Genomic DNA, 20,090 nt, shown 5'->3' with positions numbered 1-20,090 from the left:
CATTTCTACAGATGACTCTGAAGAACATCTATAGTTCATGATTCTTCTAATCAATTTCACTTCTTTCAGATACTGTCATCAGATCACAAGTTTTTTTATTATTGCAACAGAACACATCAGATCTAATATTTTATGTCCTGGTTCTTTTTATAGTTTCTACTGCAACTGAAATTCAGTGGTGTTGAGGAAACATGCACAATAAAAATATACTTTAGAAATCACTATATTCTGGGCCTCAAGGTTTATTTTAGGGCTATGGAAACTATGTAGATGCGGGTGCCTTTGTTTTGGTGGACTTCCTATGACTGCTAACTATGAGCTACTGACTATGAGCCTCTAATCTATAGGCTCAATGGTGGGGAAAGGGAGCATCTGGGTTAGGTTAGATGTGCTAGGCTGCTTTTTGCCCTTGGTGTCATTTGGACTGCGGGCGTCCTTGCATTGAAATCATTATTTTTTATTTTTCCAGTGCCCATTCAAGGAGTTGGACGCATAAGGCTCAGAGACATTACCCACAGCTCAATGAATGTTCTTTGGGATGCTGCTCCTGGGAATGTGAGAAAATATATTGTGAGATATAAAACTGCAGAAGAGGAAGAATTTAAAGAGGTAAGAAACAATGGTGTGATTTAACAGCATATAAATTGATTAAAGATTGTTACTGGCATTGTGACTAGTAGATTGCTCAGATTAGCTAAAGATCCTTTCACATTTTAGGTGGAAGTGGATGGGTCAAGGACTAGCACCCCCCTCACTGATCTGTTCTCTCAAACTGAATATGATGTCAGCTTGATTGCAGTGTATGACGAGGGTGAATCTCCTCCACGAGTGACACAAGGAACCACAGGTACTTCTAAAGCTATGTTTGTGCATGATGATGTTTGAGTGCCCACCTACCATTCTTGCTACCAAAGTATTGTTATAAACCAAGCAGGGATGTATCCATGCTATGGACACCCTAGCCTGTTAAACCACTAGGCAAGATCGGAGAAAAAGGAGCATCTTATCAGCCCTTATGTGCCACGCAGTATTTCACATACATCTATTGGTAGGCGTAGGAATTATTTATTTATTATACCTCCATCATATTCTGCAGCTATATTAACGTTTAACTCTTCCTTACACTTTTGATGTTTCCATTTCCCTTTCATTGTGTTGGATCGAGCATTATTTTATTGTGATTTCAAGCTGCATCTGGTGTTTTTTTATTAGCAATTCCATATCGTCTTTTTTATTTTTCACACATTGACAGCACCAGTACCAGCTCCAATTAATCTCCGGTTCTCTGAAGTAACAACTAATAGTTTCCGTGGCACATGGGATCACGGAGCCCCTGATGTAGCATTGTATAGAATAAAATGGGCACCAATGTCTAACCCAGAAAAAAAGACAGAGGTAAGTATCAAAGCATATGAAGAAATGGAGTGGTGTGCTGTTTAAGAATCATCATTGTTATATAAATATAACTTTTTTTGCAGACTATTGTTGATGGTGATAAGAACACTATGATCTTTGAGGAACTGGAGTCAGACACACCATATGAAGTTTCAATTACCGCCATTTATCCTGATGAATCTGAAAGTGAAGACTTAATTGGCATTGAGAGCACATGTAAATATTATTTATAATCAAAATATTTCGGTAACACAATTTATATTATGAAAAATATTTATATATTCATTTTAAATTTTTTTTTTATTTCCTTAGTGCCAGAAATGCGTATTACAACCCCAAGTAAGAATTTATTTATTGCACTTTACAGTACATAATTAATTTGACCAGTTGTGGTGCTATATCTTTGAAATACAGTATTTTGTTCTGGATTACTTAAAACTAAAATATCTGTGTATGATTTTATTAAAGCTCCACGAAATGGGCCTCGTAATCTGCAAGTCTACAATGCAACTTCCAACAGTTTAACTGTGAGATGGGATCCCGCAAGTGGGAGGGTTCAACGATACAGAATCTTCTATCAGCCTCTAGTTGGTGATGGTGTTGAACAAACTGTAAGTTATACGTAGATTACTGTCTGTGTATTGCTCTATTACTGTGAATGACCAAAGTATGGAGTGTGGGAACAGTTCTGGACAGTCTATAATGCAGGATCCATGAATACAAGAATAAAGGCCCTATTGCAACACATATGTAGTAGGTTTTGCATTAAATTCTCCCATTTCCATGGACTAAAATTTTAGTCACCTTTGGATCTTCAGCCTGCCTTGCATGATTCTGCCTCTTACAATTGCTATTGAGTGTTTTCTTTCCACAGTTTTGTTTTAATGCATGTTCCTATACATAAACATTATGGTAACGCTTAATTTTAATTCCACGATATAGGCACAACAGTTTTGAGCTAAGATACTGTAAAGAAGACATAATGTGTTTTTTGATCTTGTACCGCCATTCTCCTTGGCAAATCCTTAGTAATCTAAATAGCAGTCTCTTGTAATTATGATGCTGACACATTTGTTAATTTTATTTGAGTGTGATAATAAAAACCAAATGAGTCCATTAATTTCCTCCTTGTCTCATGGAAAACAATTGTTCCTGAGTGACATAAAGGAAATCACAACTTTCTGTTTAACAAACATGTTTAAATTCCAGCACCATGAAAAGGCCCAATACATTCCAGTTTATTTGATTTTCCGTTGAAGCCTTCTTTTATCATCTCAACGTACAAATGCTTATTTCAAAGCACTCGCAGCTGTTTCTATAAAAACGCATCTGCTGAAAGTATGAAGAGAAAAACATAGTTATTTTTAAAATAAATCAAAGACATTATACAAAAAAAAATCTTCTGGACTCAGCAGGAAATGCTGGCTTTCCCCCCATATTAGCTGATTTGTTTGTGCAATAGATTATATTAATAGAAATAGTTGTACACATAGTTATCAGACTACTGAGAGTAAAATGTTATAACAGGCATGTTTGGTTATTTGGGACAGTTGAAAGGAAATCTCCATTACAAAATATGCAAATTGTAGGAGCAGCATCATGAAGATACGTTAGAAAGATGACACCAGTTAGAGACCCCATCACATCCTTGCTTTGAAAGCCATGCCGTCAAATCTGGAACTGATCTTCTGAGCTATTGAAAGTGGTGGTTTTCTTGTGCATCCAATTTAGTTTTTAGGTATCCGAATTCGCCAATCTGATTTGAATATTAGTATTAAGTTGAGTATAGTTGCTTAAGATGTGTAAGCGAGGGGCTTGCTCTTTGTTGTTTTGTTTTTTTTGCCCTGCGTTGTAAGTATTTCATAACACAAAATCTGTTTTAGAATATTCCCATAATCATTACGTTTGTATAGATTGCACATCATTGTACAGGAAGTATACCTATAGAAATGCAGCTGATTGGAAATGCTTCTTAGAATTGTAAGCTTTGGAAACGCTTCTCAGAATTGTAAGCTCATGCAAGAAAATGTTGAATTGATGGAAAATTCCTTGATTGTGACGATGTCAGTAAAAAGGCATAGCGTTGCTGCTGAAAGATTTTCACACAAACAATGGGACCTCCCAGGTAGAGGCTGAAACCCACATCGCTGTTCGAGTTGCTATGTGCACCCTCTGCATTTAATATTTTACTGGACCTCTAGTTGCTGATGCTGAGGTCAGAGTGGACTGGAATGGATCCAGAGATCTGTAACTCAGTTTTGTGGAAATAATAAAGGTCACTATTAATGCATTAGTCAGCTTAGATTTCTGAGGCTGCTTCAGTTCTTGGATAAATATCAAGTTTAGTGTTTTGATTTTGGGTGTTTCATCCCCATGTGAATGCTTATAATATATACTGTAGATCAGTAGTGGGCAATATCCGTCATCATGAATTACAGCTGCTCCACAATGTTGACAATCCAAAATAATATGTTCATTAATACATGTGTTTAAAGGAACAGTATCATGAAACAAATGCCTTTAGCTTTCATTTGTAAGGCAATCTTTAAATAAATAAAATGGCCAATATCATAAAAATTTGATTTTGTAACATTAAACTATTATTCCTTCTGCTATACAAGACTATCGACCATATTGCCTAAGTGCAGCTGAAATATGTCACTTTTGTCAGTGTATATTAAAGCTTAAAATCCTTGGACGGTTCAAACAACAAAGGGGTACAAGGAAGGAAAGATGTTACTCTAGCAAACCATCAAATGGTATTACATAGAACCCATGTACCCAGTTGAGAGACTATGAATGCATTACACTGACTGCAGAGATATATAAAACTAAAGAGCATTTTTCTAGCATTGGTACAGATTTGCAAAAATAAGCCCAAAATCACTTCTTGTTGAAGGGGTTTAATAGAGTTTACAGTTACAAATAAAGGTTAACTGTTTCAATTATAGTGCTTCACTTACTATAGTCTATCAAAGTGAATCACAACCAAATTATGTTTGACTTCGGTCATAAACAACCATTTATCTTAAATGTGTTCCGCCAAACATGAAAGAAAAAATAATACCTTGCACGAGATAAATATGCATTGAAGGCATGTGAGCCATGGCGTTCACCCAATCCTTTTACTTTGGGTAGTGTACAGCCTAGTGGCATTCAACCACCTACACATGGCTTATGAGAAGTGAAACGAGCTATAAACCTTGGAATGCAGATCTTATAAAAGCACTACTCTACTCTTGACAGCCCAGAGCACTTTCTAACATGTTCTCCATAAACCTAATATGACATCAGAGATACTGAACAACCTAGAAGGTGTCAACATAAACCTTTTATAGAGGGTTAGCCTGAAGGTAGATCTGGAGTCAGCCAGATGTTTTACAAAGCATATTAAACAAGTATTTTAAAAGTACCATTGCAGGATGCTTAATGGAATTTATAAAAGCATTTAGAACCACTCAGGTTTTTATTAATTATTACAACGGTACCTATAAAGTAGATTTATAAAGTTAAATACAGGCTTATTAATGCATGTCCTGTTTTTTATTCATGTTAGGAAAAGAACATGCATACAGTGCAACATTTATAAAGTGTTACCTAGAATTGTGGCGCATGAGTTATTTGTGACACATGAGTAGGAGTCAAGGAATCTGAATCAATTTGGAATGTAGAGATATTAAACGTTATGTAGTTTACTGCCCTTGGCAACAATTGGAACAATTACTTTAATTATGTTTGTTAGAATCCATGATAAAACTATGTTTTCTGTTTGAAACTTTTCTTTTGTGTCAGTGTAATAAAAAAAATGTAAGTAACAGGATTGTTTAGGTATTTTAAATACCCTCGACCTTGGCTTGAGTACACAGGTACTGCCTAGCATTATCTCTGGTAGACCTCTATAGGCTACTGTCTTGCACAAATCGATCTATACATTGTTATTGATATCATCAATTGTCTTATCATGTGTCCAAAACCAAAATCTAATAGTGCCTCAAACAAAGGCATTACAGAAGGCCTATTTCAACCCATGTAGTGCTGACCCTTATATTAGCAATGACACAAGGATGCATGATATTTCCAACAGAAAAGGTTATCTATTATGTACAATGCAATCGCATTTTTCTTGAAGTTGTTTCTGTGACATAAATGAATGCATAGGCAGCAATTTTACACATGCAATATTATATTTTTTGAGTGTATCAAGAATGAGTTGAATGGCTGGCATTAGAATCTAAATCATTTATTATCCTTAGGCAACAGTTGGAGGAAGGCAGAACAGCGTTGTTCTTCAACGGTTACAGCCAGACACTCCATACTCCATCACGGTTGCATCTCAGTATGCGGAAGGTGAAGGGGGGAGAATTTCTGGTAGAGGAAAGACAAGTAAGCTCCATTATCAAATATTTTCAGTACATGTTTAATGGCTTACAATGTGCTTTCTTGGTGCCCATTGGTATTTAATTTTCAAGCAGGTTAGCATTATCTATCTGTCAATTAATCTATCTATCATCTATCTATCAATATATCTACATTTAGTGCCACTTAGAAGACAGGTTGAACTTTAGTTCCTTCTACTTAAAATTAGAATCGATGGAAAGCAGTGAATCTTCCATTCTATAATTAATTGGCCAGGTCATTGAGACAAATTGTTGCTCAAGTGTAGAAGTTGGTCTTTTCACCATAACAACCAATTTCCAGTAAACAGGGACATTCCATTGGTTACTATGATAAGAAGACCACTTTTTAAACTCTAATTTAATTGTAAAATGCAACAGAATTAAGCAACTGTATTGTCCATTTTAAATAAAATAAATCAAATCCTAAATTATACAGACATGCAGGTTAAAGTTTATTTTATACATTCCTGAATTTCAGAGCCTCTTAATACTGTAAAGAACCTTCGGGTATATGAGCCGACAACTAGCACCCTGAATGTTCGCTGGGAAGCAGCAGAAGGAAACGTTAGACAATATAAAATTTACTATGCACCAACTGCTGGAGGGCCTGAGGAAATGGTAAGTACATAAGCGTCTAATAACTATTACTAGACCGTGTTCACTAAAGAGTTTAGTTGCAGGGGGCTTCCCAAAAAATGAAGAACATTTCCGAGGTCAGCAAAAAAGATGTTGCAAATATGTCATGAGTAGCCTTTTCTTACCTAAAGGTCAATGAAGTATAGTAATTATTAGATATATACCGGTAATTGGTTAATGATATATTATTGTTACCATTTATAATATGGGCTGCATCTATGAATCAAATCTGGAACTCAGAGTAGAGGTTGGGTGATGCCATAAACATTCCATATAAATTTATTTAACTTAATAGGCCCTTTTTCACCCCACTAACAATCCTTTTGAAACAGGTCATCATATATGTGTTTTACAGTGTTACTGTTCCTTGGTGTTGTTAGCATTTGTATATAAGTATTGATTACGTGCCTAATTTTTAAACAGACAACCGTTCCTGGAAATACGATCTATTCGGTTCTCCGAGGCCTCCAGCCTGATACACCCTACACAGTGACAGTTGTTCCTGTTTATTCTGATGGGGATGGCGGTCGCATGTCTGATACAGGCAAAACATGTATGTTACACTGTTTACTTAATATCATTATTTAGAAGTATGTTTTATGAAAAAAAATGGGGCTAAATTACCTTGATAATGTTGTCACTGTATTTTTCTTTTCTTTATTTTAGTGGAAAGGGGAACAGCTAGAAACTTGGAAGTGTACAACCCCTCACCAAATACTCTCAATGTTCGCTGGGATCCAGCTCCTGGTCCTGTCCAGCAATACAAAGTTAATTATGCCCCACTCCTTGGGACACAAGTAACAGAATCTGTGAGTAATAATCACTATTATTATAATTGGTATACACCTTGTATGCCTATTATTAATCATAGGCATTTGATTTTATTATCAATTAAATTACAAACATGTGCAATACTCAAAGCTATGAAAAAAAATAGAAGATAATGCAAATGAGGGACCCTATGCAACAGGGGTAAGGATTGGAATAAAAAAGTGATTACCTTATTTGCATGCATCTTCCTAGAATTCATAGAATTTATTGGAAACCTTGCACTTTGATAAATTTAAAGCAGGATTGTTTTCAGACTTGCCCATATTGGCATACGCATATCTTACTTTGATTATTGATATTTTGGAACAGTTGTGTCAGGTAAAAAAAAAATTGTTATCCCTAATTCAACAGAACATAACAATTTCCTATGAAAAAAAAATAAAAATCTAAACTTGTTCAATGATTCAGAACTCTTTATTCTTCCAGCATACAAAGCGTAGGTCTAATTACCCTGTCTCTGGAAAAACATGCTCTGTTCTGATTTTATCAGTGTTATAAAACAAGTCAGGACAGTTTTTGGCATGAAATGATCTACAAATGAGGGCACAGTGATCAGTCATTTGACACTTGCATTTTCTTTTTACTGCATACTTATGTCATTAATTTTCCATTATATCTACTATTAATTTACTTCCAGGTTATGGTACCAGCCAACACTTACAATGTTTTACTGGAACGCCTAATTCCTGAGACTACATACGCAGTAGATGTGGTGGCTGTTTATGCTGATGGAGAAGGGAGTCCAAACAACGGTCAAGGGACAACCTGTAAGAACAATATGAGCAGTGGATAACTCTAGCCATTTCCTCGGTAGAGATGTAAAATATCTGAGATTTACAGTACTACACAGGTAGTAAAACTATAAACAAAGAAAAGTTTCACCATTGGGTCCATAGGAACCATTTTAGATTATAAACTAGTGGTCTGGTCCAATTGTTTGGAGGAGCTAGCACATTTCCATTCTTCTATGGAATAATGGATCTAAAGCTGAAAGTAGGTGTGTGTGTTCTAGTAGAGATTCTACTATTTTTGTCTATTACTTTACAAATCCAGGAGCAACTAGGCCTCTTTCCAAATTCTTGTGGTATCCCTCCTTCCACATTTTCTTCATACTGTGGTAGGTTATTTCATAATAATCTGCTATTATATCCTAGCTGGTGGCTTCCTAACCAAAGACTCTTGTACCGTAACCAGACACCAAAAGTGTGGTTGGAAACTTCTGAGAGCTCATATGTTTATAATAAATATTGTGTATAAGAAATAGTATTTTACTTATCCAAATTATTTTTTTTTGTCTTACCCAGTACCTAGAAGTGGCCCAAAAAACATTAGAGTTTTTGGAGAGACTACTAACAGCCTCTCTGTAAACTGGGATCATGCTGATGGACCAGTTCAGCAGTACCGAATCATCTATTCTCCAACCGTCGGTGATCCAATTGATGAATTTGTAAGTTTATCGTAAGGGTATAAAGACCCCATTTGGTTTCTTTAAATTTTATTTGTATGTGTCAGTATATTTTCAGAATTCATTTGATTAAAAAAACTCTCATCTTGAGATACGTGACAGCAGCAGATAAATATTGTACGTAACACTAGTATGAACTTGGTATTATCTACCAATGTTAAATGGCATGAAATATTATCATAACTGTGATTACCTAAACTGTGGCCCAATGGTCCCTGGGAGTGTTTGGTTCATGGATAGGTGGCCTCAGAATAATTTTATATGTGCGTGTGTCAACGCATTACCTTTTGAGGTTCCTATTATTATTGGAAACTGTTGTCATACTCTGAAAGGTTGGGGACCTCTGTTTCATGGCATTGGACTGCTTTTGAACATTATTACCAATATAGAGTAGTCCAAATCTCCATATACAACTCCCACAACTCTCACAATTCTCAGTTCAAGTATGTCAAAGCTGGAAAACTTGATAATAATGATTTAATAATACATTCTATATTTAATAAGACTATTCCTTTCCATATGTTGCTGTTTGGTGTAAAATCTGCTTTCTATTGTGCTAAAAGTTGTTTGTCCATTTCATTAATAGATTTTGCAATATGCGCTGCTCTGAGGCCGCTGAACTTAAAATGTTTTTCTCAGAAATCTATATAACGGTTGTGTTATTTCTCCAAACTAATTTAGCAAAAGTAATCTTCCTGCTACATTCTCACAAAAAGCGTAAAGCATTGAAAGAAAAAAAAATGAAAGAAAGCAAATTTTTTTTTTTTTTTTTAGACAATTGTTCCTGGCAGGAGAAATAATGTGGTGTTGCAGCCGCTTTTGTCAGATACTCCTTATAAAATCACTGTGGTGGCTGTATATGCTGATGGGGATGGTGGACAGTTGACTGGAAATGGAAGAACAGGTAAACGTTCTGCAAAGTAATATCCCATTTTATAAAGCAAAGCATGCTCAATGTATTACGCAAAGAAAGCTTTCATCTCACCACCACAATATTAAACATTCTATTACATAGGTGATTCTATCAAATAAATAAAAAATTGTACTGTACAAATTTCTATGCTCACTGAAAAAGTAGCCCTTGCTAAAAAAAAGGTCACATGCTAAGTACCAGTGGTATGTTGTTTAAATGAAAATAAAAATATATTCTATCTATAACAGTTTGATTAAAAAAAAAAAGCATCATTACTAAATTATACAACGATCACTGGAGAGCTCTATATTGGCCCTGCACATATTTACACAATATGCCTTCTAAGGGGATAACATTTTTTCTAGCATATATAGATGCAACCTTAAGATCTTCCCATCCCATTATGAATTTTGCAGCCCTCCTTTGTACTTTTTTTTTTGTTTCCTGACGCCCTTAAGTACCAGTGCCCAGAATCGTACCGCATATTCAAGGTGGAGTCTTACCATTGACTTGTAAAGAGGCAAGATGACATCCTCCTCCCCTGAATCAATATCCCGCTGTTATTATTTTTCCCATAATGCTTAACTTCACATTTGTCAGCATTGAACTCCATTTGCCACTTGCCTGTCCGGTCACCCACTCTGCCTAAGTCCTCCTGAAGAGAACGTTAGACTGTATTACCCTACCTAATTTTGTGTATATTGTTTGTGTTTCATTTAGTCGGGCTGCTTGCTCCTCGGAATCTGCAAGTTTCTGATGAATGGTATACCCGATTCAGGGTATCTTGGGACAGAGTTTCATCTCCTGTTCTGGGGTACAAGCTCGTTTATCAACCTCGCAGTAAGTATTTAATAATATCTTTACAATTTCCTATAAAAATGAAATACGTCCGGGCTGGTGTCCCTTACCTGTAAACTGCAACATGCACAATGCTGTAGACCGTTCCTATTAAACAGTGCAAGCTTTTAGTACTTTCTCACCTATGACAGGTGGATCAGTTAGTGTCTGTCTGATATGTTTACTTGTCCCAATTGATTTGATACATCACATGTACAGGTGAATGAAAATATTCATTATATGACACATGTCATGTTTACATTTTGCCTTTTTTTGTGATTAAAGATGCTGATGAATCTTTGGAAGTGTTTGTTGGTGATGTGAATTCTTACACTCTACAAAACCTGTCTCCTGGGACCACGTATGATGTGATGGTTTACGCTCAGTACGACACAGGATTAAGTGGGCCTCTTTCAGGAGATGGAACGACAAGTAAGTGGAATATTAAGATCTCATTTTACACAAAAAGTTTACGGGATGAATTTAATAAATGTGTAGCAGCTTTAAAATGATTGGGTTTGTATAAGCATCCCGTCATCCAGATCTTTTGTCAAATTACTGTCATATCAAAAAATATATACAATGCCAATATTTTTACTATGTATGTAGCAACATATAGAGCGTTCTAAAAAGACATTTCTCTTGCAATAATAACATCATCAGTGGCAAGTAATTTTATGTTGATTCATTTCTCTGAGATTCCACTGCAGTGTATTTTTCCTGTAGCATTTACTCTACATATATGTTATATAGTATGTAATGCAGATGGTTTGATGTTAGTATGTCAAAGTTACTAGATAACTGATAATACCAAAACAATTATTCCAATTCTAAATTGGATATTATTTACTTTTGCAGTGTACTTAAATGTAACAGACTTGACAAGCTATAAAGTTGAATGGGACTCATTCTGTATCAGATGGACTCCTCACCGATCAGCAACGTCCTACAGGATAAAACTGAATCCAGCAGATGGTGTGTATTGATATTGACCTTCAACCCTCCCTCCCAAAAAACCCCAACTGTTTTGGATAATGTGTCTAGCCTACTTATTTTATTTTTGTACATATATAGTATATGTGATTGCAATTTGTAATATCTATAATATACTGCCTTCTGTTCTCACTTTTACTGGTCATCACTGGATCAACACCAGTCCTTGTCATGCTTATTTATTATTCTACCTCTTGATGTAATAATCTTATTTTCTTGAATAGGATCTCGAGGTCAAGAAATTACAGTCACAGGATCAGAATCATCACATTGCTTTAATGGACTGTCCCCTGACACTGAATATACAGCAACAGTTTATGTACAGACACCTAGTCTAGAGGGCCAAGGAGTTACAACAAAAGAGCGTACATGTAAGTCAACTTTAGAATTACCTTTCATATACTACTCGAATGTTTAACCCAATATGTACACATAGTAAAATATGTTTTATCATGTGTCATTAATATTTGAAGTACCTCGAGTATCTCGAGTACCCCATGAAAACCGCAAAAAGTAAAAGTTTATGATAAAATGATGTACAGTTGATGTAGTTAATCTTCAGTTATGGTGAAGCAATATAAAAAATATGCGTGTAAGAATGTTGATGCTCAACTGCTCAGGAAAAATTGGATAATATCTTATGAAAATATTTTGTATTTTATCCACTTTAGTGATAAAACCAACAGAATCACCAACGGAACCACCTGCACCTCCTCCACCGCCTACCGTACCTCCTGCACGTGAAGGTAGGTTAAGGAAACTTGATAGATTTTAGCATATTCATAATGTTTACATATTTTACATTTCTATACATGTTTGGTGCAGAGGCTTGGCTTTTTTTTGGACCAATATTTGTTTGCCCATTAGCCCATATTTCTCATGTTTTTGTTTTCTAGTATGCAAAGGAGCCAAGGCAGACATAGTGTTCCTCATTGACAGCTCCTGGAGTATTGGTGATGATAACTTCAATAAAGTCCGTCAGTTTATTTTTAATACCATTGGGGCTTTTGATGTGATCAATCCTGCTGGAATCCAGGTAAGAATGATAGCAATACTTTCTTTGAAATGTCCAGTAATTCTTTATATCTGCTTCTAACATATCATGTTCAGGATACCTCTAAGTTACCCTATTCTACATTACTCATGAGATACAATCAAGGCAATGCTGATGCACACATAACTGTATCGGTGGGGACAGAGTATGGGTTGAGAGTGGAAATTTATTAAGAACTTGTGTTATGTGAATTGTTTCAGGTTTCCTTTGTGCAGTTCAGTGATGAGGCTCAAACTGAATTCAAACTGAATACTTATGGCGACAAATCACAAGCACTTGGAGCACTTGCAAACGTCCGATACAAAGGAGGAAACACAAAAACCGGTAAAATCTAATAGTGGAAAATATATAAATGCATTACAATTACAATGTCAGAAGCAGCGATAATTCAATGTAGTATGCGGAACAAAGAAATCTTCATGTTCTGTAAAAGGAAGACTAGTAAAACTACAGTTTATTGTACAGTTTGATTTCCAAATCCATGTCCAACATCTCTCAAACAATCCTGAATTTCCTTTTGGCTTGTAAAACACTGCTGACTCTTTGGAAATGTAGACGTGTTGGTACAGCAGGAAAGGAGTGATGACTCATGTTAGACTTATACAGTTTGAAGCTATGTTGATAATAGGCAGTGAGTTCTATATGGACAGAGATGTGTGATTTAATCAGATAATTTTTTTAGAAAAGCATTAATATTTTATAGATGTAAGAAAAAAACCAATGCTGTTTGTGGAAATTTTTATATATTTTTGTTATGTCATATATATAGAATATGGTTAAAAGTGGAAGAATGACAATTAAATGTTGGCTATTAATATGAAGAGAAGGCTGGTTAGTCTGCAAGTGAAACTGCTGTAAATAAAAAAGAACAGAGCATTGAGAAAAGTCTAGTTAGGACATTGACTATAGAAAGGAGGATATGCATAGATAGTTTAACTTTGCCATCCTGTTTCCTCCTAGAGACCTGTTTAGACATCTGTTGGGTCTTTACAGGGGAGATTCTACATTTTTAAACCCAAAATTCCATAATTTTAAATCTGTAAGCTGATTTTGAAGTGCATATGATTAGCCCTCCCCATCCATTTCATGAGATCCATATGGTGGTCAGCCACATCAAAATAAAATGATGAAGTAATGCAGTAAAGCTTATTAAGGTGCCCTCGAAGAGCATATCTGGCCTGTACAAAAACATGAAACTCCCTCTTCTACAGGAAAAGCTCTCAAGTTTGTCCGCGATAAAGTTCTGACCGTAGAAAATGGAATGAGAAGATCCGTTCCCAAAGTGTTAGTAGTTGTGACAGATGGAAGATCTCAGGATGACGTGACAAAGTCTGCCATGGATATACAACATTCTGGTGAGAGTATATTAATCAATCACTCTTAGATGTCATCAATGGAACACAAAAGACTATTGCAGATATACACTTACTAATTAAAACACACTGTTTACATGTACACCTACTAATCAAGTGAAAAGGTAAAAGTCTGCTGTTTTCCTGTATATCTTATGTCTTGCCAGCTGACACATCACCTCCAGTACTATTCTTCCTGCTTATTTCCAAATCCCATATTATTCCATCCAAATTCTCAGCTTGAAATCACACACAAATTCTGAATATTTATACAATACTAACAATGTTTGTAATATCCTTACAGGTTTTAGTGTATTTGTGATTGGTGTGGCCGATGTGGATTACCACGAGCTGAGAAAAATCGGCAGTAAGCCCAGTGAGCGTCATGTTTTCATCGTTGATGACTTTGATGCTTTTGAGAAGATTGAGGATAATCTAATTACATTTGTATGTGAGACAGCAACATCAAGTATGTACCAACACGACAGTACCTTTTTATGACAATTCCTTTAGCAACAATTAATATTTTTGAATGTTTATAATCACTGCTGATTTTCTAGATAAAAAATGTTAAGTTCTGCATTCATAATGTTCTTCAGCTACAAACCTCTCCATAAAAGCAACTGGATCATCAGCTTGGTGTGAACTTGCTCTTTTTAAAAATCAACCCAGACTATAATACACTTGAATGACCATTTTTAAATCTTTGCTAAATATTAAATATTTTTACGATTATTTGAAAACAATTGAACCAATGAACCAATCAAAACAATGCTTGAATGACAACATAACCTACTAATATATTCAAACTTTTACACCTGTACTCTTCTACCCAATTGAAAATTCTACCCTATCCAGTTTAAAGCTGTAATCTGTGGCAAGACTTTGTATTATGGTGCATTTTGGGTAACTAGAATTTAGATATCAAAAAATGGGCCTCTTCAGCTGGACCCACTTTTGTGCAGGAAAAAATAATAATTTTGCAATTCACAACCAGCATTTCAATGAAGCCATTAAATAGGTAGGATGACGCAACAGACTTCAGAAAAAATGCATTTGGTCAATAGTTCATCTGCATGTGAATAAGGTCTTTCTGACCTTTTTTTCAGTGCCAAATCAGTGGGATTCCAGGAATATGTGGACACATTTATACGTAAAATTTCTCCAGGAAATTCCAAGAATTTGAAATGTGCCAAGAAAAAAAAAACTAAACAAAAAAACACTCTTATCAAACTGCATTCCAACTTCAAATCAGAGTTATAAACATGAGATTAATATGATCACTTCAGTTCTCTGTAAACTCAGCTTCTTTTTAGTTGTGACTGGACTGAACATTTGAACATTTATCAAGCAGGTTGCAAACTCTCATAATTTTAGTTTTCATTATGGCTAACTAAAAACACTTTTCCCTTTGGGTTGTATACCCAACTGTATGCCCAACCTGGATTACTAAAAGCCCATCAATCTGTTTCAGATACAACCTAAAGTTATGTATTGAGTCATTGTTTGGGTCATTCTAGGTGCATTGGCTATGCATGCCTTTATCATTTATATTGGAGTTGCAATTTGTTCTGAGTTTGTTAATGACAGAACATGGCATTAGAGTAACATGCATAACTCCAGCAGTTATCATGTTCTACAAATACTTGTCGTAATCATTTTCCGGGGTACCGATGCTGACTTTTTACATTGTGTCTGCTTGTCTTCCAGCCTGCCCACTTATCTATCTGGAAGGATACACATCACCTGGTGAGCCTTGGTTTCTCTTTCTTGATACTACTGGCAAAATAATAAAATTCTATTATTCCTCATATACTCACTAAAGGCATATATTCATAAAGGTTTATAGGTGGTACTTGTTGCATGGATTATTGTCTGCCCTAGCTCTATCCACCTGAATAGTTATTCACTTGGACTAAATATAACTAAGATTTATGTAGTGCCATCCAATTCTGCAATGTTGTACAATTGTTAAACAGGACATAACAAGAAATGAATCACATAACCTTTTTAACAAAGCTTAAACGTGTTTATAATTTAGAATACATCAATATTAATGTTTTGTTATGTTTCTAACAGTTCTTATTGGTGATTTGTTATAGGCTTTAGGATGTTGGAAGCATATAATCTTACAGAGAAGTCATTTGCCTCTGTCCAAGGCGTTTCCATGCAGCCTGGTTCTTTCAACAGCTTCCCTGCGTACAATCTGCACAAAGATGCGTTCCTTTCTATACCTACCTCGTAAGTTCTGAATGAAACTGATAAACATTCTAGTAACTCATTTATGATGTTGTGAACATCATGCCTATATTTTACCTTACAGAGAACTTCATCCTGAAGGATTACCCCACTCCTACACGATCATTTTGTTATTCCGGGTTCTGCCAGAAACCCCCAATGAACCTTTTTCAATATGGCAGATTACTGACAAAGGTTACAAGCCCCAAGTTGGAGTAACCCTTGATGGTAAGTCTTAATTCAACATCAACAAAACCTAATAAATGAAATTATAATTATAACTTTTGTACTATTTTACGAGCTAGCAGAGACAGAAATAAACTACTATTTTGATGTAATGTTTTATTTAATTCTCATTTTAATAAATATGCTATGGGTTGGTTATTGGATGGCATTACATGGACAGAGCTGTTTAATGTATGAATGGTATAGTTTTTGGACTGCACTGGGTGGCAATTGCATAAAATTGGTTCTTATGTGGCAAAAGGGAAGGGAGGACAGTATTTTACTTGCTTTACGACCATATACAAACACCAAGTATATTGTGAGCATATAGCCAAGCATAGAATGATGATGCAAAAGACTTGCCTGGGAAGGAGATTCTACTATATTCTCTTTGACAAACACCACTGCATGGATTTCCATCACTCGCAATAATCCCTCAACAGGCCTTGCCTTGTTTATTAGCACCTCCTAGCATTTCATCCTGGTTCTTAAAGACAGCAGGGATTTTAGAAAAGAGAAAGATGAACATAATCAAATATGGCTCTTAAAATGTCTGTAAGCCCAATGTACCATAACACTACCATACATTGAAATACATTAAGAACAAAAGACATTTTGTCTTCACTGGTTTAAAGTGAGAGTGACCAGGGCATGGAGATGGTCATTCGGTAGTGAAGTCCTGTTTAGGTACAGTTTCCTTTCTGCAGATGTACATTTCCATGGCTGCTTGCTTTGTGGCTGTACATAAGCGTTTTTCCAGACCTGCTTCCATCTGTCTTTTTAGTGATTTCTGTTTAACTGCATTTCCCTATAATGTTTTTCTTTTTTCTTTCTCTTTCCTGTGAGTAATTTTATTTTCCTGTCTGTATATGGCTTAGATTTAACTGTCTCCCTGTGTGCTATTTGTATGGTTTTCTATTTCAGTTCTGTCTGTGTATGTCTTTCCTGTGACTTCTGTATAACTATTTCAACGGCCAGTTTGTAGTGTGTTTTACATTTTTTTCTGTATGTACCTGTTTTTTTTTTGCCATGGCATCTATGTTAAGTCTTTACTTTTCTATTGATGGAAGTATGACTTTGCATTTGTTTATTATCCACTATAGACTTATGATATATGGACACATTTATAAAGATATGTGGCTTGGGTTCGCTTCATATTTCTTGTAACCTTCCGAAAAACCAGTTGTAGGAATCTGCCATGTTGCACAATAACATTCAGCAAGTTAACCATTGGTTGACATTTCACATGATGCAAATCCGCCCCATGTAAAGTGCTGCCCCCTGTAGTTTGTGGGATGTATAAACTCACAGAAGGGAATCATTTACTCATGTACTGTAGATCAAAGAGCTCTTGAATTCACAGTGACACTAAAAATAAGCATTCACAAAAAGATCTGTAGTTATTCTTTTTTATTATTCTTCTTTCCTCGGTTTTTATAACCTTTTTTTTTCCCCATTGGAAACCCCATTTTCATAATGCAGAAATCTAGGCACTCAGACAGCTTGCGTGATCTTAGATTACAGTGTGTGAAATGATGTCATGCCTTCCTGTTCTCATTTTATACTGTACTGGTGTTTATATCTGCGATTGTAAAACTACCCATGGTTGTAGAGCCAGCTCTATCCCAGTCCAGCGTGACTCCATGTTCTAAAAACTCAGATTTGAGATTGTTTGGCTAGTGTTAAATTCACTGTGAAAGTTCAATTACATAATGCTTTCACTGTAGAGTAGGATGTGTCAAAGACTCATGCGGTTTACAAGATCACTTTAAAAAGGGGGGGGGGTCACTCCAGATTCTGTCATATACCTTATGTCATATTATATGCAGAGTATCAGGTTACATAACTGTTGCAGTCAATAATGAATAGCATATATGATAGCACTACATAGTTTGAACTTCATTGTTGCTATTATGTTGGGTTTGCTCTAAAAGTAGGTAGGCATTAAAATCTTTAAAACATAATGTTTAAAACTCAGTACTTTAAGATGTGATGTTCATGAACATGATATGTAAACACCACACATTGTTTTGAATTTGCCCCCCTTTTCAAAAAGTTTTGCCTTCTAATCGTCTAATCATCTACCCGTTTCCAGGTTCCAGGAAAACACTGTCATTCTTCAATAAGGGAGTTAATGGAGAAACTCAGACAGTAACCTTTGATGGTGAGGACATCAAAAAACTCTTTTATGGCAGCTTCCACAAGGTAATTCATCCTAATTAAATAATTTCTGTAAATACGCACATAATTATTTCCTTTCTTGTGGTTAACCAATTTCCTTTCTTAGGTTTCAGAGGCAGCGTGGGGTATATATACATATTTATCAAATGATTGATATACAGACCGTTGAGTAAAACCAAACCCCTCAACTGCCATTTGCAAAAGCACAAATATTTAAGGGTTCTGTATTGTAATATATTATGTCTGTAGCCCTTACTTCACTGATCACAATTATGATTAAACCGTCTACCCTTGCATAAAAAGCTATATCATACATTTTCTTGACATGAATGACTCCCTGTTTAAGTAATTGAGTCATTAAGTCAGAAGATGTGTGAATTTAGAAGTGCAGATTATGTTTCATCAACCACCGCCTTGACTTTTCACCGAATTTTAATCATTTAGTTTTGTTGTGGCTGTCTGTCAACCCTATTAATGGTTTGCTAAAAAAACATCATGACATAACCAGCTGCACATTTAAGCTACTTAATTGAATAAACTTTGTTGGAACTTATTTATCACAGATTTTTCTGAGTCGTATTGGAATCAGAAGAAATCTGTTTATTTTGTGCTAACTTCCAGTGAGTCAACATATCTGCATTATGGTGCATGGGGGGGGGGGGGCTATGTTTCAGGACAGTAGAAGGACTCTTAATGTTACCCTGGATACAGTTCTGTCAATAATCATTACATATTTAGTTGTTTTCATTGTATTTTGTACTTTTTAGAGACAGTCAATAGAGGATTTGTGAAATTTACCAGTAAACTAAAGAACATCTGCACTTTGCTTTAGCCAGTGGTGGTCTCGGTTTTCTATCTGGACTGTTGACATTTGGCTGCAGAATACAGACGGTTCCTAAGCCTATTTGGCATTTGACTGTTTTCGGGGAATTTTTTTGATTTACAGCAGTAGAATCTCCATGCTGTGAAGAAAGTGTCATGTATTGTAAATGTAGTTGGAATCTAGATCACTCATTAATGCTCATCATTAATGAAAATAGGTTGAAAAAAGTCCCTTTAGTTAAAAATTACCCATATCTGTTGATCCCAAAGAGGGCAAACCCCCCCCAAGCGAGACTATATTTCAATAGTCTCCCAGTTGCTGTTGCATGTAGTTAACATTTTTTGTAAAAACTAAAATACACATTACTTGAATACTTTTTGACTACACATGAATAGATATTAATATTCCAACATAAGTATAACGATAGAACATATGATTGAATAGAACATTTTTTGAGTAATTTCTGAAAAGTTGGCCACTGCTACAGCTGGTCGTAAACCGAATATAAGATATTAGCTTCCCCTCGCCTGCTACACTGTTTAAAATACATTATATTGTATAAGGCTATTACATATTTACATATACATTTTTCTTGTAAAAATGATAACGCATTGACATCTAATTTAATTGTCGTTGAAATATAAGGGATGTGAGACCTTTTTGATATAATGCAAGCTGTAAACAACAGAATTTTTCAGGAGGCTAGTGACTAGAGAGAAAAGAAAAAAACAAAAGGAGCCACATCCGGCC

General features: G+C 35.5%; 1 protein-coding gene across 1 annotated transcript in view; it reads left to right on the top strand.

Annotated features, from left to right (window-relative positions):
* Window positions 1-20,090, top strand: part of LOC149302391 (collagen alpha-1(XII) chain-like) — a 76,651-nt gene that overhangs the window by 35,782 nt on the left and 20,779 nt on the right. Inside the window, exons 25-50 of the mRNA XM_089482457.1 lie at window positions 470-609; window positions 718-847; window positions 1,253-1,395; window positions 1,479-1,611; window positions 1,708-1,734; window positions 1,864-2,006; window positions 5,649-5,778; window positions 6,271-6,410; window positions 6,852-6,981; window positions 7,095-7,237; window positions 7,897-8,026; window positions 8,564-8,706; window positions 9,499-9,628; window positions 10,358-10,477; window positions 10,760-10,906; window positions 11,333-11,449; window positions 11,692-11,838; window positions 12,139-12,213; window positions 12,364-12,503; window positions 12,722-12,845; window positions 13,733-13,876; window positions 14,178-14,342; window positions 15,584-15,622; window positions 15,976-16,114; window positions 16,197-16,339; window positions 18,432-18,541. Of these exons, the coding sequence (XP_089338583.1) occupies window positions 470-609; window positions 718-847; window positions 1,253-1,395; window positions 1,479-1,611; window positions 1,708-1,734; window positions 1,864-2,006; window positions 5,649-5,778; window positions 6,271-6,410; window positions 6,852-6,981; window positions 7,095-7,237; window positions 7,897-8,026; window positions 8,564-8,706; window positions 9,499-9,628; window positions 10,358-10,477; window positions 10,760-10,906; window positions 11,333-11,449; window positions 11,692-11,838; window positions 12,139-12,213; window positions 12,364-12,503; window positions 12,722-12,845; window positions 13,733-13,876; window positions 14,178-14,342; window positions 15,584-15,622; window positions 15,976-16,114; window positions 16,197-16,339; window positions 18,432-18,541 (3,272 nt within the window). The remainder of the gene's footprint in view (window positions 1-469; window positions 610-717; window positions 848-1,252; window positions 1,396-1,478; window positions 1,612-1,707; window positions 1,735-1,863; window positions 2,007-5,648; window positions 5,779-6,270; window positions 6,411-6,851; window positions 6,982-7,094; window positions 7,238-7,896; window positions 8,027-8,563; window positions 8,707-9,498; window positions 9,629-10,357; window positions 10,478-10,759; window positions 10,907-11,332; window positions 11,450-11,691; window positions 11,839-12,138; window positions 12,214-12,363; window positions 12,504-12,721; window positions 12,846-13,732; window positions 13,877-14,177; window positions 14,343-15,583; window positions 15,623-15,975; window positions 16,115-16,196; window positions 16,340-18,431; window positions 18,542-20,090) is intronic.

Source organism: Sceloporus occidentalis, unplaced genomic scaffold (genome assembly GCF_023333645.1).
Source record: "Sceloporus occidentalis isolate IW3139 unplaced genomic scaffold, rSceOcc1.0.p SCAF_19, whole genome shotgun sequence".
Taxonomy (NCBI): domain Eukaryota; kingdom Metazoa; phylum Chordata; class Lepidosauria; order Squamata; family Phrynosomatidae; genus Sceloporus; species Sceloporus occidentalis.
This window is presented reverse-complemented; position numbering and strand designations above follow the sequence as displayed.